This window comes from Pollachius pollachius (assembly GCF_949987615.1).
Source record: "Pollachius pollachius genome assembly, chromosome: 19".
Taxonomy (NCBI): domain Eukaryota; kingdom Metazoa; phylum Chordata; class Actinopteri; order Gadiformes; family Gadidae; genus Pollachius; species Pollachius pollachius.
Genome location: NC_136952.1, coordinates 2,486,213 through 2,512,457, shown reverse-complemented (window position 1 = coordinate 2,512,457; position 26,245 = coordinate 2,486,213). Strand labels below are relative to the sequence as shown.

The following is a 26,245-nucleotide window of genomic DNA, read 5'->3' as shown; positions in this document are numbered from 1 at the left end:
TTTTACGTGAAGCACTTTGAGTCTGCCTTGTGTTTGAAAAGTGCAATAAAAATAAAGTTGCCTTGCCGTGCCTTGCCTTATATTTAGGGCGTTTAGCAAGACGCTTTTATCCAAAGCGACTTACAATACGTACATTTGTCAGAAGAAAGAGGAACAACAATATATCGCTGTCAGTACAGTAAGGATGTTCATAGAACCAGGTGCCAAGCACTGAATCAATGGGTTAACCCATTCCCCGTATACAACAAAGATAGCTAGGATAAGATGCTACACAATGCTAAGCACTATTTTAAAGTACAAGGAAGTACAACATACAATAAGTGCTTACATTTAATGCCAGGACGTACATCATATAATAAGTGCGTAAGAGGGGTGTGAGTGTTAAGGGGGGAGGCTATGAAGAATCCAGGTGAACTCTGAACAGGTGAGTCTTGCCAATTTTTTGCGGAAGCTGGTGAGCGACTAATTTCCCATAGATTAGTTTTCAGACCGGATATCAGTGTAAAAACTTTATTAGACCGTTTAAGAGTTTTGTAGGAAATGGTTTCTCATAAGACAGCTGTGCTTTGAAGACAACACATTCTTCTCTGCTCTCAGGAATCTCTTCAGAAAGTGGACACGAGCGAGAGACACACATAAGACATTTACAAAGGACTTCAAACATTCTCAGTAGTCCACCACATTTCTAGGACACGATTCTGTAACAGCCCTGATAGTCATGCATCCATTTTGAACCCCCCTGATTATCAGGCAATAAAACAACTATTGCATCGTGGACTCAGGTTCCAAGGAAGAACCACGCCCTTTCTTCACTCATCTCTGGGATTTGTAGTCCTGATTTGTAGTCTTTCCTCCGTCACTCCCTCCTGGTGGGATCGTGCGGGTGCGGCCACTTCCTGGACTGGAAGTACCCCCGGAGTCCCTCCAGGTTGACCGCGGGGAAGTAGGCTCCGATCCGCTTCCGGAGCCACCATTTACCCTGCGCCGCACTGGCAGAGCCCGGAGCAGTGAACTTATAGCGGAAGTGCTCCCCCCTCACCCACCTGGGGATGGAGAGGGGGAGAGTGGGGGAGGAGGGAGACGCATGAAGGAAGGGAGGGAAGGAGAGAGAGAGAGAGATATAGATAGGGATGAGGGGAAAGGGGGAGCGAGAGGCAGAGGCAGTGGGAGAGAGACGAGGGAGATCAGGAAAGGGAGGGATAAATAGAAGAAAGAGAGAGAGAGAAAGAGAGAGAGAGAGAAAGAGATGAAAAAATAGATAAGGGGGAGGACAACAGAATAAGAGGGAGGGAGATGGGAGGGGGATAGAGAGAGATCGAGGGGGGATTGTGGTAGAGAAAGAGAGACATGTCAGCCGAAACATACATTTTTCGCTTACTTATTTGACTGTTTGCTAATTCTCAGACACCCAAAACCACCAATAGTGACTCCAGATGAAGGGGGGAGGACATCGTGCCCTCGTGCCACTGGGGGGGGCGGTAGAGCGTAAGCCAGGGACGCTTACCTGGGACTCTCCCGGCCCTGGAAGGGGTTGTGGTCGAGCAGCGAGAGCACCGTGGTGTCGTTGGCCATCAGACGGCCGGCGATGTGGATCACCCACTCACTCTGCTCATAGGTCTGAAGGACCGACGCAAACAGCAGCAGAAGAACGGGGAGAAAGAGAGAGCCAGGTAGATGGAGAGGGAGGGAGAGACAAGTTATTCATGGTTACCAGAATTATGTGAATTTTTATTAATAAAAACATCACATTCAGAGTTCAGAGTTTGACGGAAAAAGATCAACCCCTGGCACAAAATCCGCCTGACAAATGGTTTATGAAGTTAAACACGGAGTTACTGCCCCCCCTGCTGGCCGATATATGGTATAAACAACAATAGAGGCGCAGAGACGTAAATTAAGACAGAGCCACCAAGCAGAGAAAGAGGAAAGCAAAATAAAAAATGTATTAGAGGATTGAGTTTACGGCCATCTTTTCTAAAAGGGAACCAGTGATCTTTAGTCTCAGTCGTACTTTGTTCTAGCAGAACTTCTGGAGAAAGACAGCAGAGAGTCTGGACCAGACACCAGCACCAGCAAGGGAGAGGCAAGGGGCGCAGCTTGATTCCTGGTTCACTACGGAGATGTTTCCTCACCAGGAGGAATCTCCTCCTGGTGTGCAGATGAGGCGTTCAGGACGGTATTTTAATACGAGGAGTTCAGTCTGCACGCTGTTGATTTGAAGCCTTCACAGACACCCTGCTACAGCCTACCGCCGCAGGCCTGGTTTGTGTTCACCGTGACCCGCTCGCACGACCCCGGCTCCAGCAGAAAATAACACCAAGAGCACCCAGATCTGAGCGCGCCCTAGCACCCCCTAACACCGCCACTGAACCCTCTCCCCCCCGCCCCCGGCAAACACCCGAACCGTCTGACCTGGAAGGCAGCGAACCACATGAGCCAGTCCAGCCGGTAGTGGTAGGGCGACACCAGGCAGGGTCTGCGGTGGACGTCCCCCGGCTTGCACACGAACTGGTACTCCTCCCAGACCGCCGCCGGGTACCGGGGGTCCGGGCTCAACGTGCCCTGGAAGACCACCTCCGTCCGCTCCTTGGTGATGCTGGAGAGGGACGGGGTTAGGACGGGGGTGAAGGTGGGGTTAGGACGGGGGTGAAGGTGGGGTTAGGACGGGGGTGACGGTGGGGTTAGGGTCGGTAAGTCTGAGGTTAGGGTGGGGTTAGGGTCGGTAAGTCTGGGGTTAGGGTGGGGTTAGGGTGGGGGTAAAGGTGGGGTTAGGACGGGGTTAGGGTCAGTAAGTCTGGGGTTAGGGTGGGGTTAGGAGGGGGTGATGGTGGGGTTAGGATTGGGTTAGGGTGGGGTTAGGATTGGGTTAGGGTGGGGTTAGGATTGGGTTAGGGTGGGGTTAGGGTTGGTTAGGACGGGGATAGGGCGGGGTTAGGATGAGGTCGGGGTTGGTTTAAGACAGGGTTAGGGTGGGGTAACACCTTGAAGGCTCCATGCTGGTTGTTAGGGTTAGGGTGATGAGGTACCCCGAGGGTCCGGGGGGTCCCTACCTGCCGAAGGCCCCGTAGGTGTTGACGATACGCAGCGGGTCGAAGGACGTGTTCATCACCTGCCTGGAGCTGAGCAGGTTCATCACCACGGGAACGCTCAGGTAGCCAATCAGGACGCCCAGAGAGACGTTCACCACGCGGCGCACAAGCATACCTGATGGGTGCACACACACACACACACACACACACACACACACACACACACACACACACACACACACACACACACACACACACACACACACACACACACACACACACACACACACACACACACACACACACACCGACGGGACTGTAGTAGAGCTAAGCTGTCTATTTTCCAAGATGGACAGCATTCAACTCTCACCAATCAGAGGGTCCTTTGATAAGAGAGGCTCATAAATGATGCATTAGTGCTCAAATTGATGGCAACCAACCTTGTTATTCAGCACAGTGAGGGACATTTCATTAAGTAAATTATATTTTGGGCTATCTGCCACACTCACGTGCGTGCGTGCGTGCTAGCTGTACACCTGTCGGGTCACCCTCTTTCCCGGCCACCCAGTGAGTAAACCAGGGCCGCTACGACTCTACTCTATTTTACAACAGTTTTTTCGGTAAGTGGCACATGAGCTAACCAGAGCCAGAGCCCCTTAATGGATCCCCGGGGGGCCCTCAGACAGGGACGCAGTCGAAGAATGTAGGACACTCCACGGATCAGTTCCCTCAGTATGGCTGACTGCTGTGTTGCCACCTGTTCTCCCTTGCCCCTCCACCCGAGGAGCCATTACGGCCCCCCCGTCTCTCTGTGGTCCTGCTGGCTACCTCAGCAGCCCAGGTGCTAATCCCCCACAATCCCCTCTGTCACGTCTGGACTGAAGGCCGCCCCAGACAGACGTGTCCAGCTGCTGAATATCATCTCTCCGGGGCCAGCACAAATATGACTTAACAAATGCTTGTTGATTGTTTTAAAAATGGCTTTGATTAAGTCCATGACTTGTAAGTATGTGATTGAGTGCACACAGAGTGCAGTATTATATTGAATGAGTGAGTGAGTGAGTGAGTGAGTGAGTGAGTGAGTGAGTGAGTGAGCGAATGAATGAGAGAAGCGTGTGAGTGGGAGAGAAAAAGCGAGTAAGCGTGTTTGATCAAGCTAGGAGTGGAAAGAGTGAGTGAGTGAGTGAGTGAGTCGGGCGAGCAGGTGAGTGAGTGAGTGAGTGAGTGAGTGAGTGAGTGAGTCGGGCGAGCAGGTGAGTGAGTGAGTGAGTGAGTGAGTGGGGCGAGCTGATGAGTGAGCGAGTGAGTGAATGGGTGAACGGGGAGGGGGGTACCTCGGGTGGGTTTGGGGGTCCGTCCTGCCCGTTCCTCTGCCTGGATCTCCAACACCGCCTTCCTGACACCTCCCTTTGAGCCGAAGAGGAAGCCCAGAGAGGCGTCGTCGAAGCAGGCCAGACTGGGAACGATGGTCAACCAGTTGAGGAAGCTCAGGTTCCCGCTGATGATCAGCATCACCTGGGGACAGGGAGAGCAGAGCCACCTTCACTACTGGATAGTGAGTGTGAAAAGGGTTGGTTCAGATGTTTAAGAACCACAGCGGGAACCAATGAGTAACGCTAACCAGCCTGACAGAATGGAAAGAGAAAGACATTCAAGCCAATGGAAATCTGGGCTTTGACATTTGAATATGCCATGATACATGTTGTTAAGTTACAGTTAAGAAAACAATTCCAATGAAGACTTTGCAACAACATTTGGGTTCTCTTTAACCTATTCCATCTGTTGGGTTATATAACCATTTGGTATATTCCCCTTTGTGAGGATTGAGAAGAACTTTCATGTGTTTTAGTGTACCTCCATCTGTTACGGTAAAAAGTTTCATAAATGCAGTCCCAATAAGCCCCATAAGTACCCCCAGAATATGAATCAATGATGAAGCAGCCGACACTTTAAATCCCTGAAACGTCAGACGCTGCAGGCAGATTCAAACAACAGCAAAACAACCGATGGACACTAGAGGCGTGTGATCAAGTTTAACAAGGCCAAATTAAACTTCTGTATGCATGATGTGTGTATGCATACGCATGTGTTTGCGTGCATGGATAAGTGTGTTTTGCACAATAAATATAACATATGGTTATGAGTTCAAAATACCATCTAAACAGTCTCAGGGTTAAAATTGGAAGTTTAAATTATGGCATCAGGCAAAAACTTCTTAGCTAACTTTGTTGTGTACGGGAATGGGTTAACCTAGCGATTGTTAGTGCTTGGCACTTGGTTCTATGAACATCCTTACTGTACCGACAGAGATATAGTTTCTCTTCTTCTGCCAAATGTACTAATTTGAAGTCTCTTTGGACAAAAGCGTCTGCTGAACACCCTAAATGTTAATACAAGTCTACTAGTCTACAAGTCTAATACCAGTCTTCCTATCCCTCTGACGTTTCCTATTTTCATAATTTTAAGCCTGTATCTTCTAGTCGTAATTAATCAAGACTTTAAAACTGGTAATCATGTTCTGTAATCATGCATGTGCTGCATCATCTTTATGCACGGAAATGTCTCACATTAATGTGTGATCCAATAAACACTCATCTTCTTGCAACCACAACATAAGCATTGACTAAAGATGGGGAAAGATCTGGTTCTCCTGACTGCAGCCTTCAGAGAGGATGGAGGAGGAGGACAGGGAGCTGCCCCCAGCCGATGTCAGGATCGCAGATTCGCTCACAATCTTCCGCAAAAGACTCAAAACTCACCTGTTCAGAGTTCACCTAGACTCTGCATAGCCATCAAGCCCCTCCCACCCACCAGTGTACGTTGTATGTCCTGGCAGTTAATGTACACTTATTATACGCACTTAATGAACGTTGTATTTATTCATAGTGCTTAATTGTGTAGCATCTGAAGCAGCTGCTGTCACTGCTGTATACGGGGAATGGGTTAGCCTAGTGATTGCTATTACTTGCACTTGGTTCTATGAAGTGCAGTGACGGAGACACTGTGCTGTGGAAGGCGCCGTCCTTCGGAGGAGACGTAAAACCGAGGTCCTGTCTCACTGATCCCAAGGCACTTATCGCGAAGAGTAGGGGTCTCCCCGGTGTCCTAGCTAAAACTGCCCAACCAGGCTCATTCAATCTGGCCCCCTAATCATCCCCCTGTACAATTGGCTTATTCATTAATTCCCTCACTCTCCACCTCATGCTGGTGTGTGGTGAGCGTTCTGGCGCAGATTGTCTGCCGTGCATCACCCAAGTGGGTGCAACACACCGGTGGTGGGTAGCAAGGTTCCCCCCCCGCCCCTTCACTGTAAGCGCTTTGAGTTTCCAGAAAAAAATAAGCGCTATATAAATTCAGTGAATTATTATTATAATTATTATGAACGTCTTTACTGTACCGATACTGAGCGATATATTGTTTCACTTCTTTTGTTTCACTTCCCTCAATGTGAACATGAGCGTACCTGGAAGAGGATCTGCGCGGCCCCGTTGAGCAGGCGGAGGCGGCGGCCCAGGAAGGTGCAGAGAGGCAGCAGCAACTCGACCGCGTGGTTGGAGACGACCTCGAAGCGGTGGAACCACCAGGGGGAGCGGTGCAGGTAGTAGGACAGGGGGTTGGGGACGGGCTGCGTCTGGACACACAGACAGGGGAGGGGACAGACAGGTGGACATACAGGAGGGGGGACAGACAGACAGGACGAGGGACAGACAGACAGGACGGGGGGCAGACAGGACGGGGGACAGACAGACAGGGGAGAAGCATTTACATCCACGTTAACATTTACATTCAGGGCGTTTAGCAGACGCTTTCATCCAAAGCGACTTACAATTAGTACATCTGTCAGAAGAACAGAAACGACATCTCTAGTGCTTTTTTATTGGCATTTATATGTAGTTCATGAACACACGTGTGTGTGTGTGTGTGTGTATGTGTGTGTGTGTGTGTGTGTGTGTGTGTGTCAGTGCGTGTGTGTGTGTTGTGCGTGTGTGTGTGCCTGAGGAAGGTTTATTTGTTGGGCTTGGATTCAGTATTTCCTTACCTAAATAAAGAAAGATTGTTTTTAAAGGAAGGGCACTCCTTTAAACAACAACAACAGGGTACACAGGCAAGGGTTTGTGTGTGTGTGTGTGTGTCTGTGTACGTGTGAACGTGGACAGATTTGTAGTTGGCTATTTATGGCGGAAAAGGTATATCCAAATAAGAATAATAAGAAAATAAAAATAATGAACAGAGTAAAAATAGAACTTTGAAAATACAGTCAGTGTTTAACCCTATATTCTCTATTAATGGAGTTAACTTAAAATATAACAAATCATGAGCTTTAGAGCATCCTCATCCTTGGAAATATTCTAGAAACAAACCTGCAACCTCAAATAGCCAACAACAACACCTAGCCAGTTAGCCAAACAACAACACCTAGCCAGTTAGCCAAACAACAACACCTAGCCAGTTAGCCAAACAACAACACCTAGCCAGGTAGCCAAACAACCACACCTAGCCAGTTAGCCAGACAACCACACCTAGCCAGTTAGCCAGACAACCACACCTAGCCGGTTAGCCAAACAACCACACCTAGCCAGGTAGCCAAACAACAACACCTAGCCAGGTAGCCAAACAACCACACCTAGCCAGGTTAGCCCACAAACACATTACTAACCAGGCATCTTCAGACAGTAAATCACTGCCCAACGTCTGGCTGGTTATGGCCGTCTGGTAAGTTTGGCTGCTTGCCGTTCTACATAAAAACCTAGCCTGCGAGCGAGCGAGCTAGATACCGCAACGACCATCCAAATGAAGGTACACAAACAGAAACCCAGGAGCCCAGACCAAAATACAAAATACAGAGAGCTGCACAGACCACTCCAGCATGGGAGGGGCTCTGAAAGGAAGCAGTGTGTCAGAGGGACTTAACAGCCCCTCACCTGGCGCCGACCGCATCCGGTGGGGTTGTGTGTGTGTGTGTGTTTGTACTAGTGTGGGTGTATGGGTGCGCACTTGTGCGTGTATACACGTGTCTATGCATGTGTGTATGTGTGTTTACACGTGTGTATGTGGGTGTACACGTGTGTGTGTGGATGTGTGTGTGTGTCTGTGTGTGTGTTGACTGACGGTAAGTGAGGTTGGTCGGTCCCTTGGACGAGGAGACAGAGCCGCCATGGAGCCGTTGCTAATGAGCCTCGCTGCTGATGTTTCCCGCCCAAACCCGGAACGCGCGTTCCCATATAATCTCGTTTTAGACAGCGGAGGGAAAGAGAAACATGGAGGGCTGAAACCAGCCCATTCATTGGGCGTTTCCCTCCTTAAATAAGGGGTTCATTCAGGGTGGCCCGGCTCCCTCTCAGGTAACGAGCCACCCCACGGTCGGCTGATAAGAGACGCCATTTTGAAATCAAACTGCCACCGACACGCTAACTCGCGTTAGCCTCCACTTTAACTTTCGCAATTTTACCATCACTAATAATTCCATTGTTTTCAAGGGTTACTTGCTAGTGAAACCCCTCAAACTATTACCTGATTGGTACTAAATAGGATCAATTCGACTGAACAGAAGATTTCTTAATGCGTGTTATTAGAATATAACGTGCATTAGTTCAACTCATTATTTTGAAATGTACGGGATCAGGAGCCAGCAGAACATCCCAGAGCCTCTCTTCCCTTTCCCGATGCGCTACGATTTCTGTTGGTATGAGCGAGGGCCGCTTTCCAATCCGACCTCATCTAATCTTGGATCAATAGCAGGTCAGACAGGCCTCATTTAAATCACGATAGTGGCCCTGCAGAGGAAAAGCTAATGGATAACGATTACAGGAACGACCCCCGCAGGGTCAGCAGAGCGAAGGCTAGGGTCTCTGACTCACTGCCCACAGATCTAGATTCTGATTACCCGGAGGACATGACTCCAAACTTAAACATAATCACTGGAAGTTGATCTGGATGAAAGTATCTGCTGAGAATTATCTGCAATGTTTCCACAGAACAGACACAGAAACTACTAAACATTTGGCTTGAAGAAACTTACATACACACACACATAAAACACACACACACTTCAATTGTGTGTGTGTGTGTGTGTGTGTGTGTGTGTGTGTGTGTGTGTGTGTGTGTGTGTGTGTGTGTGTGTGTGTGTGTGTGTGTGTGTGTGTGTGGCAGGCGGTGGGTCGGATTGTTCCACCACCCCACAGGGAAAAACAAACAGCCAACCAAGTGCCTCCGCGCCAGACAGGTGATTTATAATGAAACCCCTGGAACAGCGGTTACCGTGGCGGTGGGTTGTCATGGTGAAGCCTCTGCCCTGGAGGGATCTCCCTTCTCTATCGTTAGCATTCAGGAGACAACGGCAAGGAAGGGAGGGAATGAGCGGGGAAGGAAGGAAGGAAGGAAGGAAGGAAGGAAGGAAGGAAGGAAGGAAGGAAGGAAGGAAGGAAAAACAAAGGATAGCGACACACAAATGGGTGGATTCTGGGTGGATTCTACAACACAAGTAGCTTCTTATTGAATCGAAGCATGGACACTGGAGAGAGCATGTCTGCCATTCTTGTGTTTTCCAGCCAAAGCTTCTCGTAAGACCGGGAGCTGAGTCACGTTGGAATTTTGTCGGCCGACTAAAGACTACTTTGGCCAAACCCACTCCTCTCCCCTCCTCAGAAATGTAGCAGAACGCTGCTGCTGCACCGATGGTTTAATACATGAGCAGCGCTGTACCTTCCAGCAGGCCCAAAGGTGTGTCCTGTACCTCGTAGTGGTAATCCATGCAGGTCAGATCCCGCCAGCATTGGTCGCCTCGGATTTTGATGAGACCCTGCAGAGATGAGGAAAATAAAACTCACGTTTACATCTTAATGTTTACATCTTTGTTCATGCTGATGATGATGATGATGATGATTATGATATTTTGCTGCATCATCTTTAGGCACGGAAGTGTGTCACATTCATTTCTGATCCAATAAACGTTCCCATCTTCTTGCAACACCAAGATAAGCATTGCCTAAAGATGGGGAAAGATCTGGTTCTCTTCTCACAATAACAAGCTTATTTTAACAGCTAACTAAGAAAGATTCCAGTTTATTTTAAATGAATGTGATACCCCCCATAGGTTGGTGTTGGCTCTCTGAGCGAGTCTTTAAAACAAAACAAACACCAACCCCCGACTATAGAATGGCCCCCGTTGGTGGACTCAGCTCAGCATCCAGCCAACAAGGAGCGGTTGCCCCCCGACAACCAGCAGCCTCCACCGGGTACCGCCCGCTGGCCGGATGTTGGGGTTTCTTAAAGTTTGTCGGTGTTTGTCGGGTCAGTGTGAAGCACCTTAAACTTTCACTGGGGTTGAAATAATAAAGTGTTTCCAACTCCAGTGAACAGGGTGTTTACACCTGGAGATACGGGGACATGTCCACAAGAGCCGCAAATAAGAAGTATGACGAGGAGAGTGCTGCGAACTCTGTTCTCCTTCGTCTTAACATCAGATATACATCTGCCGATGGATGAACCATTTCATTCAAATGTGGATGTAGATTGTAGCTAGATTGTAACTAGACGTAACTTAAATCCTATTGAAACGCTGGCTGTGTAGTGAACGATATAACAGACATTTGTACATCCAATTGGTGACAGAGAGAGAGAGAGAGAGAGAGAGCGAGACACCCTCTGACCATATCTCCTTCCTCTCTCCTAGTTTAAAAAAAACAAAGAGAAAGCCACCAGAGGAAGTGACATAACACACACATGTTCTTCACCACACTATAAAAACATGATCAAATATTGTAATTGAACAGAAAATAATGTAATTGATACCAATTAATCACAAAACACTGTCCAATACTGTACGAGAGAGAGAGAGAGAGAGAGAGAGAGAGAGACAGAGACAGAGACAGAGAGAGAGAGAGAGAGAGAGAGACAGAGACAGAGAGAGAGAGACAGAGAGAGAGAGAGAGAGACAGACAGAGACAGAGAGAGAGAGACAGAGAGAGAGAGACAGACAGAGAGAGACAGAGACAGAGACAGAGACAGAGAGAGAGAGAGAGAGACAGAGAGACAGAGAGAGAGAGAGAGAGAGAGACTCACGGCTCCCAGCATGATGCGGACGATGAGCCAGCGGAAGGTCCAGATGGAGATGAGCGAGGGGGGGCAGAGCCGCGGGACACGGGACAGGGTCCACACGGGGACCAGGAAGATCGCCAGGAAGCCCGTCTCCAGCAGCTGGCTCTCCCAGCCTGAGTGGGGCCGTAGCCCACAGAGAGGGGCGGCGTTGGGGGGGGGTACGCGCTAACTCGTGTTGGACAAACCGAGGGAGCAGCTAAACGTTCGTTAGGTATATAACGGGTGTCCATTGATCGCCTGATTGGGGAACTCACCTACACTACGGGGGGCTGTTGAACAGAATTCCTGGCTGATTCACAGCGCGACATAGACAATGTCGCCAATGAACCTAAGGTCTTAGCAGACTTACCCTTCAGCCCCTAAAGGCAAACTAGGACTGGGGCTTTCGTTATCGAGCAACAGGTTGGAGCAGAACCTAAGGACGAGCTCATAGTTTAAGGCAGTCAGCGATTTAATTGAAAGAGTATTTACACCGGGGATTCCTATCGCCGCTAGACTGCTTAGTAAAATGATTATAGGAAATTTCCCTACTTCCCTTCCCTATTATAATAAGATAATAATTGATAATAATTATTATTGGTTTGTGCCGACTTGTTTGGACAGCAGGAGATGCACTTACCAAAGGAGTACCTGTAAAGAAAACACAAAGAGTCAATAGTACATGCTTGCTGTATTTTTATTTGCAATGCAATGGTGGAGAACAGTAAGAATGAAAGTTCGGCTTGAACCCTGGTTTGTCATATTTGTACAATACCAGTATATTATGTTTTCAGTTTAGACAAAATATTCATATTTATATTAAAACATAGGTGTAGGCTGCTTCGCAAATATGTTACTCAATAGTCACTGTGTGCGCGTGTGTGCGTGTGCGTGCATGCATGCGTGTGCGACAACTGTTGCATCTAACAACATCTAGGCCTCAGTACATCAAATGGGTACACATTTAAAACGGTGAACCAACAAAAAACATCCACATGTGTGTGTGTGCGCTCTTGCGCCCCAACAAGTCACTCACCAGAGCTGTCCCACGCTGACCAGGGAGTGGTACAGCACCCACAGGGTGCCCATGATCAACATGTTGGCCGTCCCACTTAGCAGGACGAAGCCAGACAGCAGCAGCCCCAGCAGGGCGATGGCGGCCAGGTTGGCGTCCATGGCGGTCCAGTCTGTGAACCAGAGGAGGGAGGGCGTGTAGGCCAGCGCGGCGGGCCCGATCTTACCCCCCACGTAGGCCTTGACGCTCTGGAGGTAGGCCTGGCACGGCATCAGCCCCTTCTCCCCGATCAGCTGACTGTTCTGCTGGTAGGCCACGGCGAACGCCACGACTGGAGAGAGGAGAGGGGAGGAGAGAGGAGAGGAGGTAGAGGGGAGAGAGAGGAGAGAGGGGAGAAATGGAGGAGAGAGAAGAGAGGGGAGGAGAGAGGTGAGGAGGTAGAGAGGAGAGGAGAGAGAGGAGAGATGGAAGAGGAGAGGAGAGAGGGGAGGGGACAGAGGAGAGGAGAGGAGAGGAGAGGAGGGAGAAAGGCTGACCCACGGTGGACTGCTGTTGAGTGCTAATGCGATTTTCGTTTTTAACCAGATGCAAATAAGGTGACCTTAAGTGAGATTAACAAATAAAACCTATGGAAAGGTTACATATATTATCATGCTATCCTCATCATATCTTATCATCCTAATATTTATATCCAGTATTAGGCCTACTGCTAATAATAAACATACTTACAGATAATATTATGAATATAATAGTGTTAATATTTACAATAATGCTAATCCGTGATAGTTGACATGGTATTAATTATAGCATAATTTATGGGAGTCATGTTAAAGGCAGTGTTGCCTCACAGTAGATGAAGGCAGTGGCTCGCAGTAGAACTATTCTGGTTAACCAGTAGGTTCCTGTCTGCAGAGCGCAGCCCGAAGCCTCGCGGTGCTTTGTCTCCTCTCCGTCCTCATCATGAGGCTCCTTGCTGTCAGGTAAGCCGCTTCCAGTCTGGACCGTATCCACACGTCTTCTTCTTACCGCGCTCTGTGAACTTTCAGTGGGTGCCGCCATGTTGAAAGGAGTCCGTCAGTCACGTGAGTAAACAAAGCAGACACTTCTCGCGAGAGTGGAGTGAGGAAAAATTACAGATTCAGACTTCTCAGTGTTAAAAGGTATATCAGACATTCACAAATTTGGTAAATATTTGTTCATATTATAAATGTATATAAACAACACATATTGTATATCATTAATGCTGTTATAAGGCACCAATTTATAATCTCTTGTATAGTAAATCTGTGTTAATTGTGTCCATTTGTATTTTGTATTCAATAGTAATGTAAAACGTAGTGATAATTAGTTTAAAAATAATACATTGACCGATACAAAACGCAGAACCTCCATTGATCTTACAACCATATAAGGAGAAGCTACGTGAAGAATATTTATTACAAAACACAAAAAAACAAACATTTAACTCGAGGATAATCATGGTTTGCAACAAGGTCTGATGAGGCTGTTCATCAAAGTGAGACTTATCTGTGGTGACGGCTCTGCCTCCTCCTCTCGACCCTAAACGGAACAAACCAACACTTAAACCTTATTAAGAAGTGAGCAGGCTGGAGCCAAGGGCGGGAGGGGGAGTGGTGGAGAGTTACCAGTCCAGATGACGAGGGAGAGCGGACTCAAGAGTCAGAGTAGTGCGTAATGATGCTGGTGTGAAGGATGGAAACCACGCGACACACATCGCAGTGTCCACCGAGAGTCCACGGGAGACAGTCCACAGTCCAGTTCACGCGGGTGGTGCGTCTTGGCCGCGTTTTTGGAGAGACCTTCGGGATTTCGGATTACATTACGCGCGGTTTTAACAGAGTAAAACATGACCGAGGACAGCTCCAACCACCTGACCGACCAGCCACCTAGCCCCGGGGCTGGCAGCGTCGGACCCCCGTCCCACCACGGCTCTGACTCAGGACCCCCGATACTTGCCGCCAAGTCCGACGGAACCGCGCCAATTACGCACACAGCAGAGCGCTGTCCGGAGGGGGGCGATCGGCGGGTCTCGACCTGTATCCGCGACGCCGTGTCGCAGGTGCTGAAGGGGTACGACTGGTCGCTGGGGCCCATGTGCGCCCCGCGGGGGGAGAGGGGCCAGAGGAGCCGGACGCATGTGAAGCGGCCCATGAACGCCTTCATGGTTTGGGCGCAGGCCGCACGCAGGACGCTGGGGGGGCAGCACCCTAACCTGCACAACGCGGAGCTCAGCAAGACCCTGGGGAGAGTCTGGCGGTAAGCAGGTCACCGGGGCCGGTAGAGTAACGGTGGAGATGAGCATGAAACGTGTAAAGACTACAACGATCACAATATTCCTCCAACCGTAAATTGTTCGTAGGCCTACATCTGAATTGTAATTTGGATTTTTCTGGACGTGTTTCATGCACGTAAAGCAGCGGGGATATCGTTTAAGTTAAAACAATTTAACCTTCTTATTTATTACATTATATTGTACTGTTCCCGGTATTTCATAATGGATACGTGGCCTACTATGCAGAATCAAAAGATGTGTTTCCAAACAGAAAGATGAAACCTTTACTTACGACTACTGCCAGTGGTTTCTTTCCTATTCACGACTAAGGTCCCACACGACGTGGAAAGAGTTGATCTACTGATAAATCCACTCCAGTAGAAACAGCCAACCGTCATGTATTATAGCATTAGTAGAAGTTAGAACAAAAAAGTAACCGGAAGGTTGCTAGTTCGATCCCCGGTGTGTCGAGGTGTCCCTGAGCGAGACTCCTCGCCCCGACTGCTCCCGACGAGCCGGCTGTCGCCTTGGTGCTTGACTCCGCCGTCGGTGTGTGAACGTGTGCGTGAACGGCTGGATGTTGTGAAGCGCTTTGAGCGGCCGCTGGTTGGAACAGCGCTGTATGAACGCAGTCCATCTGAGTCCCGGCCCGCGGCCTCACACCGAGCTCTGTCCCCCAGCCTGCTCTCAGAGGGAGAGAAGGGCCCCTTCCTGGAGGAGGCCGAGCGGCTGCGGCTCAAACACCGGAGGGACCACCCGGACTACAGGTACCAGCCCCGCCGCCGCAAGACCCCCGGGACCGACCCGGACCCGGGGGCCGCCTGCAAGACCCCCAGGACCGCCCTGCACAGGAAGACCCCCCCGGAGAACCCCCCGCCGGGCCTGGCCTCCTACAAGACAGAACCGGGACGGAGCGGACTGAGCGGGCTGGGAGACCCCCTGTTCTACTCAGACAGACACGGTGAGGAGGGGGAAGACAGGTCCGGATGGGGGGAGACAGGTCAGGATGAGGGGAGACAGGACAGGGATGAGGGGAGACAGTTCCGGATGGGGGGAGACAGGTCGGGATGAGGGGAGACAGGTCGGGATAAGGGGAGACAGGTCAGGATGAGGGGAGACAGGTCATGATGAGGGGAGACAGGTCATGATGAGGGGAGACAGGTTATGACGAGGGGAGATAGAACGGGATGAGGGGAGACCGGTCATGATGAGAGGAGAGAGGTCATGATGAGGGGAGACAGGTCGGGATGAGGGGAGACAGGTCGGGATGAGGGGAGACAGGTCGGGATGAGGGGAGACAGGTCATGATGAGGGGAGACAGGTCAGGATGAGGGGAGACAGGGCATGATGAGGGAAGACAGGTCAGGATGAGGGGAGACAGGTCATGATGAGGGGAGACAGGTCATGATGAGGGGAGACAGGTCAGGTTGAGATCTAAGCACCCAAATACAAAATGAACATCTGTGTCTAAAGCCACACACCTCTGCATCATCAATAGTGATGATCATTAGGAATAAAACAAAGCATCAATCCCGTCTCCCTCTAAACCAGATGAGGAGGGGACCAGTGGGTTACAGGTCTACATGTGGGTACATGTTTGTGTACGTGTGTGTGTACATGTGTGTACGTGTGTGTACCTGTGTGTACCTGTGTGCACCTGTGTGCACCTGTGTGTACGTGTGTATACATGTGTGTACCTGTGTGTACTCGTGTGCGTGTGTTTACCTGTGTGTGTACCTGTGTGTACGTGTGTGTATCTGTGTGTATACGTGTGTGTTGACCTTTCGACCCGTTCTCTGCCGCTTCCAGGGCCGCCGCTGGGGGGCCCTTTGACCCCGCCCACCACCCCTAAGAAGGAGCAGGCGTGGCCCCATCCCGAGGGCCCGCCCCGGCCCCTAGAGGCGGGCCCCGACGGCGCTGGGGGCCCGGGGCTTCTCGACCTCAGCCACCTGGACGTCTCCGAGCTGAGCGGCGACCCCATCGGCTCCATGGGGGAGGGCTTCGACGTCCGCGAGCTGGACAGGTGCCTCCCCCCGCCGTACGGCCCCGGGCCCCCACCGGCCCCCGCTCCCGGGGCCCACGCCCTGCCCTCGTACGCCCAGTCCTTCCCTCTGATCGACCCCTCCAGCTGGGCCCTGAAGGGATCCAGGACACGCCCCTTCTCCTCGTCTCCCTCCTCCTCCTCCGAGGCGGGGCGGGGCGGCGAGGGGCGGGGCATCAAGACGGAGCCAATGAGCCCGGAGCACAGCTCCTCCTCCTCCTCCTCCTCTCTGTTTTCCCTGCCACCCCCACCCCCACACGCCTCCCTATCCAACTCCACCTTCAACTCCTCCACCTCCACCTTCACCTCCTCCTTCACCTCCTCCACTTACTCCTCTTTGTTTTCCCTGCAACCCTCATCACCACACGCCTCCCTCTCCTCCTCCTCCTCCACCTCCTCCTCCTCCTCCTCCTGCAGACCCTATGAGCCCACCGAGCTGCAGAGCTCCACGGGGGGGCTCTACGGCGCCCGGGCCGGTCCCTGGACCCCAGCTGGGCTGTACCCCCGCCACCAGCACCACCCCTTGTTCCAAACCCCGTTGCCGCGGGGACGGTACGCTGTTGCCGCGACGCCGACGACGGCGGCGGCGGAGGAACCCGCATTCGGCGGCCCTGCATCGACGTCCTGGGAGCCGGGGTCGGCGGCGGTCTACGCCTCGCTCGCCCCCCCCGAGAGAGGGAGTGACAGGGACAGGCTTTTATTTTGAAAATTAAGATTGTCATTTTATAATTTCGTCATATATATCACTTTCTCTTCGCAGTACGGACAGACCATATGACGGCCGTATGTGATACGCACCATCCCAACGTCTCCCAAGTAGTACACACACAGATACAGACACACACACACACACAACACACATAGATACAGACACACACAACATACACACTGATACAGACACACAGATACCCACAGATACACACACACACACACACAGGTACAGACACACACAACATACACACACAGATACAGACACACAACATACACATACTTTGCTAACCCCAAAATGCTTTCTTACATTTTCTGTGAATGACTGGTGTATCTGTGTTCATACTCATAGTTTAGCCTTCCTTCAAATGTATTCAGAAAATATATAATATAACAAAGATATGTGATTTAATTTATTTATAAAGATATTCCTTTGTGAGGAAAATCTGAAACTCAAACATGATTTAGCCTTTCTATTTTGTCCAAATGATCTATACAATATTAAACTTTATTTATACAGCACCTTTTAAACAAAGTGCGCAGATTATTTGTCTGTATTTGTATGTCCTCTTCCATTCAGTATTTTTTAATAACAACAATAATTAACCTGTTCTAGTAGGACTACAAAGTGGGGCGATCAAACAAGCAGTAACATTTGACCCTACTCCCTCAGATCAAAGTTGAAACATTACTTTATTGTAATGTTATAAACGATATCCTCATTAATGTGATCATTGGTTATTCAACGATATTATTTATTATTCTATATTAGTTTCTATCTCTGTGAGGAGATTTACCTGAATTATGGAAGACAACTCATAACGGTCTTACAACTCACACTGATTCCAATGTGAGTCAGCAGGTACTAATTAGGGTTATGCTTTAGCGGTTATGTTCATTATCGCATAGTGCCCTGTCACACTATCACATTAAATCAAATTATCCAATCAAACTAATGAGACGTGGGTTAGTAACAGTAAGAGAGGCTCCATATACTGAAGGCCTGTGTCTTTCTCTGTGTACCACCATGATGTAGAGTAGTTAAAGATGCAGCTCTTGTTGATTTTTGTAAACAAAAAGACGCCATAGGCTTTAGATCCATTGAGAGACAAGAGTTGGCCTTTAAAAACACATCTCCTAAAAAGACTTCCTGAGTGGCCGTGGGTTGGCCAATGATACTCAGAGGCCCCCTGTCTCCGGAGTTTACCATGGCAACCCGGTTGCCAACGACAACGTGTCGGCCAGAGAGAGACAGACTGGTCCATTGTTTCCCGTGATTTCATAAGACTCTGGAGCTCCGGTTGGATTTAAATGCCAGATGACGAGACATCAGTTTAGAGGAATCCAAATCAATTAGGATCTGGGAACCCGCAATCGCCACCATAATATAATATAATATGACACAGGAGCACCACCTACTGGCCGAATAGATTATGGCAAATTAATCCTAATAAATTCGTTTCGCTTTTCTACATTTAACTTAACGTTACTAAACACTGTGGTGATGGAAACAGGGCTTTAAAAAACCTAGATAATATTATTATAATATAACTATATTTATAAAAGTCGATGAAATAAATACTAAACAACAAAAGTTATTTGTAGATTCATCTGTATTGACAATAAATTAGTTATGATTAAAAAAAGTATCACCTTTACCAAATAAAAAAACAAAAGCAACAAAACAAACGAAATTCTCTTAAATCAAGGGAATGAATCCAGCAATTTTTAAAAGGAGCAATTGTACAAAATAAAGGACAATCCTTACACATTACAATCCTTAGGAATGCATCTTCTCTCTACGTTGACCCAGTTGGCTTTCTACAGTGATCCATCTCAAAACATCTCAGATCCTATTTTAACCCTCTAAAGTTTCTCTGCTCTAACGTAAAAAAGCAGAAAAGTCTAGCTACGTCGTATGAAATAGTGACCGGTTGTTATATATCTTCTTTTGAATGCATAATGTTATGAAAAAGCACCTTGTCCATTGAGATGAGACAGACATTTCGAGGCCCGAAGGATCAAATACTTTCCTCCCCATGGTAATGACAGACAATGAAAAACGTTCACCCTTTTCAACTCACACTAAAGCCACTGGCATCGAAAAAACTGTACATTCAATAAATTATGTGTTGTTTTTTGGGATCAGCACACACATCGGTAGTACCCTACATTACATACTTACACTAGATTACAAGTAGTGATGAAATGTTCACAAGACACAATGACATCAGGCGGCCCCCAGCATGTCTGAAAACATGGAGCTGGGATTCAGGACGGATGACGGATGGGTAGCACAGGACGGGCCGGGGGGGGGGGGGCGACACAAGGGGACGTGGTGATGACATCATCTGACCTTTAACCTCTCCGACCCCGCTCCTAAAACATGTTGAGGATCCCGCATCTTCTTAGTGTTAATATTAATTGATCTGTTGTCGTTTTTAAGCCAGTCCTCTTCATCCTGGTTCGATAGATCCTTCCAGAAGCCGGGCCCCTGGTCCCACGCACAGGCTGCTGTTTGGGGGTTCTGGACCAGGGGCCGCTCTGGTGCAGCCGGGGCCTTGTGAAGGGCCCCTCTGTCTTCAAGGCTTGTGTTTGAAATGGGCCTCCACTGCAGAGGAGGAGACGAGCACAGAGGAGGATTCACTAGGAGATATCAAAAGCCCTCACGGACACACGTACGCACTTATCGTATGTTGTACGTCCTGGAACTTAATGTACGCACTTATTGTATGTTGTACGTCCTGGCACTTATTTTAGGCACTTATTGTATGTTGTACGTTCTGGCACTTAATTTACACACTTATTGTATGTTGTACGTCCTTGCACTTAAAAATAGTACTTAGCATTGTGTAGCATCTTATGTTAGCTATCTTTGTTGTGTACGGGGAAGGGGCTTACTTAACGATTGTGAGTGCTTGGCACTTGGTTCTATGAACATCCTTCCTGCACCGACAGCGATACATTGTTGTTTCTCTTTCTCCTGACAAATGTACTTATTGTAAGTCGCTTTGGATAAAAGCGTCCTAAATGTAAATGTAGATCACCGTTATCACTCGCCATCGGGTGATGAATCTGAACCAGGATGTCATATTATGTCAAGTTTGTTACACACACAAGATATTACTTTTTGTTAAAATCCATCAAAATCTACAAAATACAACTGTACAGTCATTAAAATAATTATATACGCACATCATTATAAAAACAAATTCTATGTAATGTGCAAGAGGGAAATCAGGGCATGACCCCTCGATAGAACATGGTTATGCCTGACACTGCTCACCACTTCCCCTTCTACTGCTCGAACATCCCCTTTTTTATAAACTCTCCATATAACCTTCTATTTTCTGTCATCAATGACCCAGCAGTCATTCATTCATGGTCATTCAAGTCATCCTCAGCCAATCGCTACGTTCCCTCGCCCAACCGGGTGATCCCATTCGTCGATTTCTGTACCTGCGTATTCCTGCGGCCTCATTGGTCGGTTGATGACCCGCTGGAAGGAGGCGATCCAATCGCGCTGCTCGGCCTCCGACTCGCAGGCGAACAGGAACTTCCTGTCGGGCGTTACTATGGTGATGCCGTGGGGCCAGTGGTAGCCCTGGGTGGTGGGGGGTAGGCCGGGGAGGACCGTGTAGCTGTTCTCCTTACTGCCGATGAAGACCTCCCCCCGCGCGTACGCGTCCTGGGGGGGACACAGCGAGGGTCGGATCAGAGCCGCGGGATCAGGGATGAGAGAGGGAGCTCAAACTCCTCCTCAACACGACCGTCCCACTGGACTTTAACCGCCAGCACAGGTTTGGGAGCGTAGAACTGCAATTGGTCTAACTGTTCATCACAAAGCATTTGCACTGCCTTTACTATCTTTACTTTCTGTTTGGAGGAGAGATCTTGTATTCGACATTTTATGTGTCCTTTGTATTCCATATATCACGTTTTATTTTCGGCTTAATTTCTTATTTTCTTTTGGCTTCCCTTTTCCCCTGCTTTGACAACGTGAACATTTGTTTCCCATGCCAGCAAGGATTCATTGAATTTGACTCAAATCGATTTTGAGAGAGAGAGAGAGAGAGCGAGAGAGAGAGAGAGAGAGAGAGAGCGAGCGAGAGCGAGAGCGAGCGAGAGCGAGAGAGAGCGAGAGCGAGAGAGAGAGGGAGACAATGAGAGGAGCGATGAGAGAATGTGCCTTCAGTGAAGAGAGGACACCACCTGTCTGCTTTCTAAAGTGTTGCAGACATCACAGTCTGATCCCTAATGAAGACGGCTCCTACTCACCAGGGGGTCTTTAAAGTACATGAGCCTCCTGTCATCCATGGTGAACCACCTCTTCTTGAAGCCCTCCGTGTGCTGCGAGACCACCACAGGTAGAAACAATCAACATTAATCAGGTAGCAGGCTGGATTACACATCGTCTGTTGTTTGGGGTTCAGTTCAATGCAGAAGTGGATAGGGTGGATTAACTGGAGTTTGTTCCGTTCTGTGTAGAGGAGGTGTGGTTGGTGGATTAAGTTGAGTTTGGGGGATAGTTATATGCAGAAGTGGTGGGGGATTAAGGGAAGTTTCTGACCTTTGGTCCGGTCTTCTCCATAAATCCTTCCTTCATGAAGTTCCGGGTCAGTTTAGGCACCAGCTATAGAGAGGGAGAGGGAGAGGGAGAGGGAGAGAGAGAGAGAGAGTTTATTATGCAGTATAGATTAACAATTTTTTTCTACTCAAGGGCAAAACTAGCAATATGGTAGCATAGTATGTAGTAGTATCGTATTATAAGATATACATGAAGATACATCAGACTTTCTCAATAGTAGGACTACCATCTCATTGTCAAATTCTTGTGCTTCTGTAAAGTTACACGAACAAAACATTTTCCTGGCAAAGCCTTCAAACCCGAATCCTTAACCCCTGGAAAATAACGACAAGCACAGCCCTATTTTATGCTGACGAGCGGAACAACGTCAATCGCTCACTTTGAGGTGGATCAATTCGTTGACGTTCCCGAAACAGGGCGGGGTCCACCACTCATGGGGTGGTTCTGCCCATCGTCTAATGATCTTAATCCATTATCGGAGCGACGCGACGCACGCTTCCTTTCCCAACGCGCACATTAGCGCTGCATTATTAACGGAGGTGAGTGGACGACGCCCTGAGCGTTCGGTGGGAACGAGATGGATTCATCCTCTACCTCCTCGATCCGCTTGATTACAGAGAAGACATACGCCATCAATCCAAATCAATTAGCTGCGTTTAGAGGGGACATGGGTGGCATTATGGTGTTATTTACATCATTAATAACTCTGTTTGTTTTTTTATAAAAAGTATCTCATTTACATTTACATTTAGCAGATGCTTTTGTCCAAAGCGACTTACAATTAGTACATTTGTCAGAAGAAAGAGAAACGATATATCGATGTCGGCCAAGTGCCAAGCACTAACAATCGCTAGGTTAACCCATTCGCTGTATGCAACAAAGATAGCCAGGACATTAAGATGCTAAGGACGACCTACATTAAGTTCCAGAACGAACAACATCACCTAGACTCGGCTATGCCGAGTCTAGGTGAACTCTGCACAGGTGAGTCTTTAGTCTTTTGCGGAAGCTGGTGAGCGACTCTGCGGTCACAGACGTCGGAAGGCTCTTAATGGCGGTCAGACATTGTTCCCGTGATGGATCTCTCCCTTTGCCTTGTCTTCTTTTGTTAATTGACCTTCAGGCAGATGGGGGAAGCAGGACTCTTACTGCACATGCCCATTGGGCTGCTGTACCTTCTGTGTAAAGGTACGTTTCTTCAGGGATACGATAGGATGGATGCAATCCGCTGACCACTGCAGCGGCTGGGTGAGTGAGAATGGATTTACACACCAACCGTGGATGAGGTGAGAATCCCTCCCACGCGGGCTCACAGCATTATGCAAGCGCCTTTACATGAGTGCCTTGTCAAAAAGCGTTTGATGCTTATCTTTTGCTGTAGCGTTGTTAAAAGAATGCATGATATGTCGACAAACCGTTTGTCCTATAGAACCCCTCGGGAAACAGGAACAGGTGGATTGATCTGGTCTGAGTCTGGCTGTCTACCTTAACCGGTAGAGCAAGGCATTAACACTAGCCAGGGTCAAGGCTTAGATCCCCACTGGGTCATCCATACTAAGAATGTATGCAGTGCCCTTCCCCGTGTTGAAGACGCGGTAGACAGAAGTGTCCAGCAGGTGGTGCATGTCTGAATGGCCTGTCTCAGTGTAGCTGCTGGATCTGCCATCTGAGGGTTGTGAGAGAAAGAGTCTGCAAAGAAACCACACAGAATAACCTCCCTCTCTCCGCACCCTGTCTGTTTCAGCCCCATAGAGTGCTGCACTTATAAATGCACCACTGATTGACGGGCATGTTTATCCTACGCACCAATTAGGTGAGAAAGACGCGCCCTGATTGGGCAGCAAATGGCCGAGAGCGGGAGACATCAAACACTCTCGTTCAGAGCAGTGAGAGTCCGCTCAGAACGTTTTATTGTCACAGCGCATTACACTTACTAATAGCTGACGAATGCCGAGGCCGTTTCCAACACATTACACTCCAATTATAGCTCCTAAATCCTAGCTGCTGCCGCTGTGGCAGGGAGCTGCTGAGTGCCGGTGTCTCTCTGCCGGCTCTGGATGTGTTCTGTAGGCGGCTTACCTCCTCGTCGCTGGCCCCGGGGAAGGCGACCTGCAGGTAGTGGAACCGAGCCGCTCGGATGGCGTTGAACCAGTCAACCGTTTCCTGGGCAGAGAAACACAAGGGGTTACGTTTGACTGGCAGGACGAACCGCACCAGGACAGGGAAGAACCGGTTCATAGTGCACATTCTATTATTAGAATGGGTCCTTTCTATAGGAACATATGAGGGTATTGATAATAATAATAATAATAATAATAATAATAATACATGAATAAATAATAAGAACAAGAATCATAATAAGGATAGTAATAATGATACTAATACATCAATAAACAATAAGAACAAGAATCATAATAAGGACAGTAATAATAACAACAATACATTATATGTATAAATAAAAGCTTTATAAAAACATAAATTAACAAATGAGTAATGTGTGCCTGTCTGACCAGCCACACCAAACACAGGTTCAGTTTTCCCCATCCAAAACGGAATCCCCCACTTAAAAAAATAACCCCTGGTCCCCTTTAATACCGAGCAGGGTGGTGTGAGAAGTGGGTCAGCCCGATGGGGGGAGGGGGGGGCACCCTAATGGTTCGTTCCAAGGTCGTTGCTACCGTGTCAGCGGCTTTCAAGACAAGCTTCAGTGCGAGAAAACCCAGTGAACTCTTTGCAACACCGAGCATAGGACCCATCACGGCCACTGGGGGGCGCAGTGCACTCGACACCAATCTGCTCCTGCCCGACACATTCATTGTTTTGGTTTTCTATAAAATTACCGATCTCATTTCTTGAACTGAGGGCTTAAGGACGCCTGCATTTTATACCATGGTATAAAGGATTCCTATGTGAATTTTCTTTGAGAAAACTGAAGTTGGAAGCAGACAAACGAGGATATTTGTTGGCTTTGTTCTCTCTCTCTCTCTCTCTCTCTCTCTCTCTCTCTCTCTCTCTCTCTGCTCATGATCTATGTACTCAGCACTGGGTTCCCTCAAAGACAATAGGAAGAAAACGATAGAGAGAGCTCTACAGAGAAGGAAAAAAGGCAAGAGAGAGAGCGAGGGGAGAAACTCATAAAAGACTAGACTAGCACATCCCATGAAAGAAAGAAATGTGAACACGCACACACACACACAGACACGCAAGCACGCACACACAAGCACACAGACACACACACACAGACATACACACAGACACACACACATGCACACAAACACACACAGACACACACACACACCACACAAAAACCCAATGTCAGGCAAGCATGTTCTTTGTGACCATGTAGATTAATGCCCTCTGAATTTAGCTGGCAACCAACTTCCACAGACCACTAGCATCTGGCGGACTGCATCCAATATGTCCTGGGTGGTCCAGCAGGGGTGTGTGTGTGTGTGTGTGTGTGTGTGTGTGTGTGTGTGTGTGTGTGTGTGTGTGTGTGTGTGTGTGTGTGTGTGTGTGTGTGTGTGTGTGTGCACGTGCTGCCTGCACAGTCTTATTTATGACAAATGCCCCATATGGAAAGCAAATGGTCATCAGTATGTCTATGAGTGTGAGAGTGTGTCTGCGTGCATGCATTTATGTGTGTGTGTGTGTGTGTGTGTGTGTGTGTTTGTGTATGTGTGTGTGTGTGTGTGTGTGTGTGTGAGCATGTACTTTCTGTACTCACTTATCTATGACAAGAAAATGGCAAATTAAGAAGGAAATGTTAAGAAGGAAATGAACCGTGATGTACATCTATCTATTTCTATAGCTATATATATAAACTCCTCACATAACAGAACTCAGCTTCACACACACAACCACACACACACACACACGCACACATACAGACGCACACACAGACACACTCCCCCACACGCACGCACGCACACACACACACACTCCCCTACCTAGCCCCTCTGGGTGTTACCTTGGCGTCGCTGTGGTACACGAAGATGTTGCGGGTGCTGTTGTCCTTCAGGTAGGTGATCTGCAGGCCGCACGGGTTCCCGATCTTGGCCGGCTGGAAGGTGGCGTTCAGCGTCTCGATCTTCATCACCGCCTTGGGGTCCCTGGCCTGGGGGAGGAGGGGGTGAGACAGGTGAGCAGAGAGACACACCTGGAGACACCTGGAGACAGGTGACCCGTGAGTGCGTGGAGCGGAGCGGTGAGCGTCAAGGCGCCAGTGGTACCACCTCAGTGAGCGACGGCACTTACGTCCTGCTTGTTGAAGTACTTCAGGGCCCCCTCCCGCTCTGACAGGATGAACTTTCGGCTCAGGAACTGGCCGTTGTCTCTCCCCCGTTTCCATAGAAACCCCTCTCGGTAACCTGGGTAGTCAAGGCAGGAGAGGCGGGAGGAGGGTGAGGAGGGGGAGCAGGGTAAGTGGGGGGGGGGTGAGGAATGTGTGTGTGTGTGTGTGTGTGTGTGTGTGTGTGTGTGTGTGTGTGTGTGT

At 48.8% G+C, this 26,245-nt stretch overlaps 3 protein-coding genes across 4 annotated transcripts in view; 1 reads left to right on the top strand and 2 right to left on the bottom strand.

Annotated features, from left to right (window-relative positions):
* Positions 1-343: 343 nt before the first annotated feature.
* Positions 344-13,180, bottom strand: lmf1 (lipase maturation factor 1). The gene is made up of 11 exons (XM_079756280.1): positions 12,969-13,180; positions 12,142-12,451; positions 11,746-11,756; positions 11,091-11,239; positions 9,763-9,828; positions 6,493-6,660; positions 4,364-4,544; positions 3,051-3,204; positions 2,413-2,596; positions 1,505-1,617; positions 344-1,043 (listed from the first exon to the last, which is right to left on the bottom strand). The coding sequence occupies exons 1-11, from the start codon at positions 13,177-13,179 to the stop codon at positions 857-859; spliced, it is 1,734 nt and encodes a 577-aa protein (XP_079612406.1). The 5' UTR covers position 13,180; the 3' UTR covers positions 344-856.
* A 594-nt stretch (positions 13,181-13,774) lies between these two features.
* On the top strand, positions 13,775-17,686 carry LOC307090552 (transcription factor Sox-8-like). Of its 2 annotated transcripts, XM_079757265.1 has the most exons (4): positions 13,775-14,397; positions 15,094-15,374; positions 16,223-16,436; positions 16,872-17,686. In XM_079757265.1, the coding sequence occupies exons 1-4, from the start codon at positions 13,988-13,990 to the stop codon at positions 17,158-17,160; spliced, it is 1,194 nt and encodes a 397-aa protein (XP_079613391.1). In that variant the 5' UTR covers positions 13,775-13,987; the 3' UTR covers positions 17,161-17,686. The 2 variants fall into 2 exon arrangements, with proteins under 2 accessions (XP_079613391.1, XP_079613390.1); XM_079757264.1 differs by having other exon boundaries at positions 16,223-17,686.
* Positions 17,687-18,768: 1,082 nt separating this feature from the next.
* The window catches only part of LOC307090197 (arf-GAP with dual PH domain-containing protein 1-like), a 25,798-nt gene continuing 18,321 nt past the window's right edge, over positions 18,769-26,245 (bottom strand). Inside the window, exons 4-10 of the mRNA XM_079756770.1 lie at positions 26,008-26,120; positions 25,721-25,867; positions 23,830-23,913; positions 21,733-21,795; positions 21,441-21,512; positions 20,622-20,850; positions 18,769-19,773 (exon numbers count right to left, since the gene is read on the bottom strand). Coding sequence (XP_079612896.1) covers positions 19,745-19,773; positions 20,622-20,850; positions 21,441-21,512; positions 21,733-21,795; positions 23,830-23,913; positions 25,721-25,867; positions 26,008-26,120 — 737 coding nt within the window. The 3' untranslated portion in view covers positions 18,769-19,744. The remainder of the gene's footprint in view (positions 19,774-20,621; positions 20,851-21,440; positions 21,513-21,732; positions 21,796-23,829; positions 23,914-25,720; positions 25,868-26,007; positions 26,121-26,245) is intronic.

What these genes read in the sequence shown, in the direction of transcription:
- lmf1 (XM_079756280.1), bottom strand. Translation starts at nt 13,179, where the DNA reads ATGGCGGCACCCACTGAAAGTTCACAGAGCGCGGTAAGAAGAAGACGT. An exon ending in AGCCACTGCCTTCATCTACT is followed by an intron (nt 12,452 to 12,968) that starts GTGAGGCAACAC and finishes TCCTCTCTCCAG; the next exon opens with TCGTGGCGTTCGCCGTGGCC. An exon ending in TGTGGTTCGCTGCCTTCCAG is followed by an intron (nt 1,618 to 2,412) that starts GTCAGACGGTTC and finishes TCGGTCCTTCAG; the next exon opens with ACCTATGAGCAGAGTGAGTG.
- LOC307090552 (XM_079757264.1), top strand. Translation starts at nt 13,988, where the DNA reads ATGACCGAGGACAGCTCCAACCACCTGACCGACCAGCCACCTAGCCCC. An exon ending in ACCCTGGGGAGAGTCTGGCG is followed by an intron (nt 14,398 to 15,093) that starts GTAAGCAGGTCA and finishes TCTGTCCCCCAG; the next exon opens with CCTGCTCTCAGAGGGAGAGA. An exon ending in GTTCTACTCAGACAGACACG is followed by an intron (nt 15,375 to 16,222) that starts GTGAGGAGGGGG and finishes TGCCGCTTCCAG; the next exon opens with GGCCGCCGCTGGGGGGCCCT.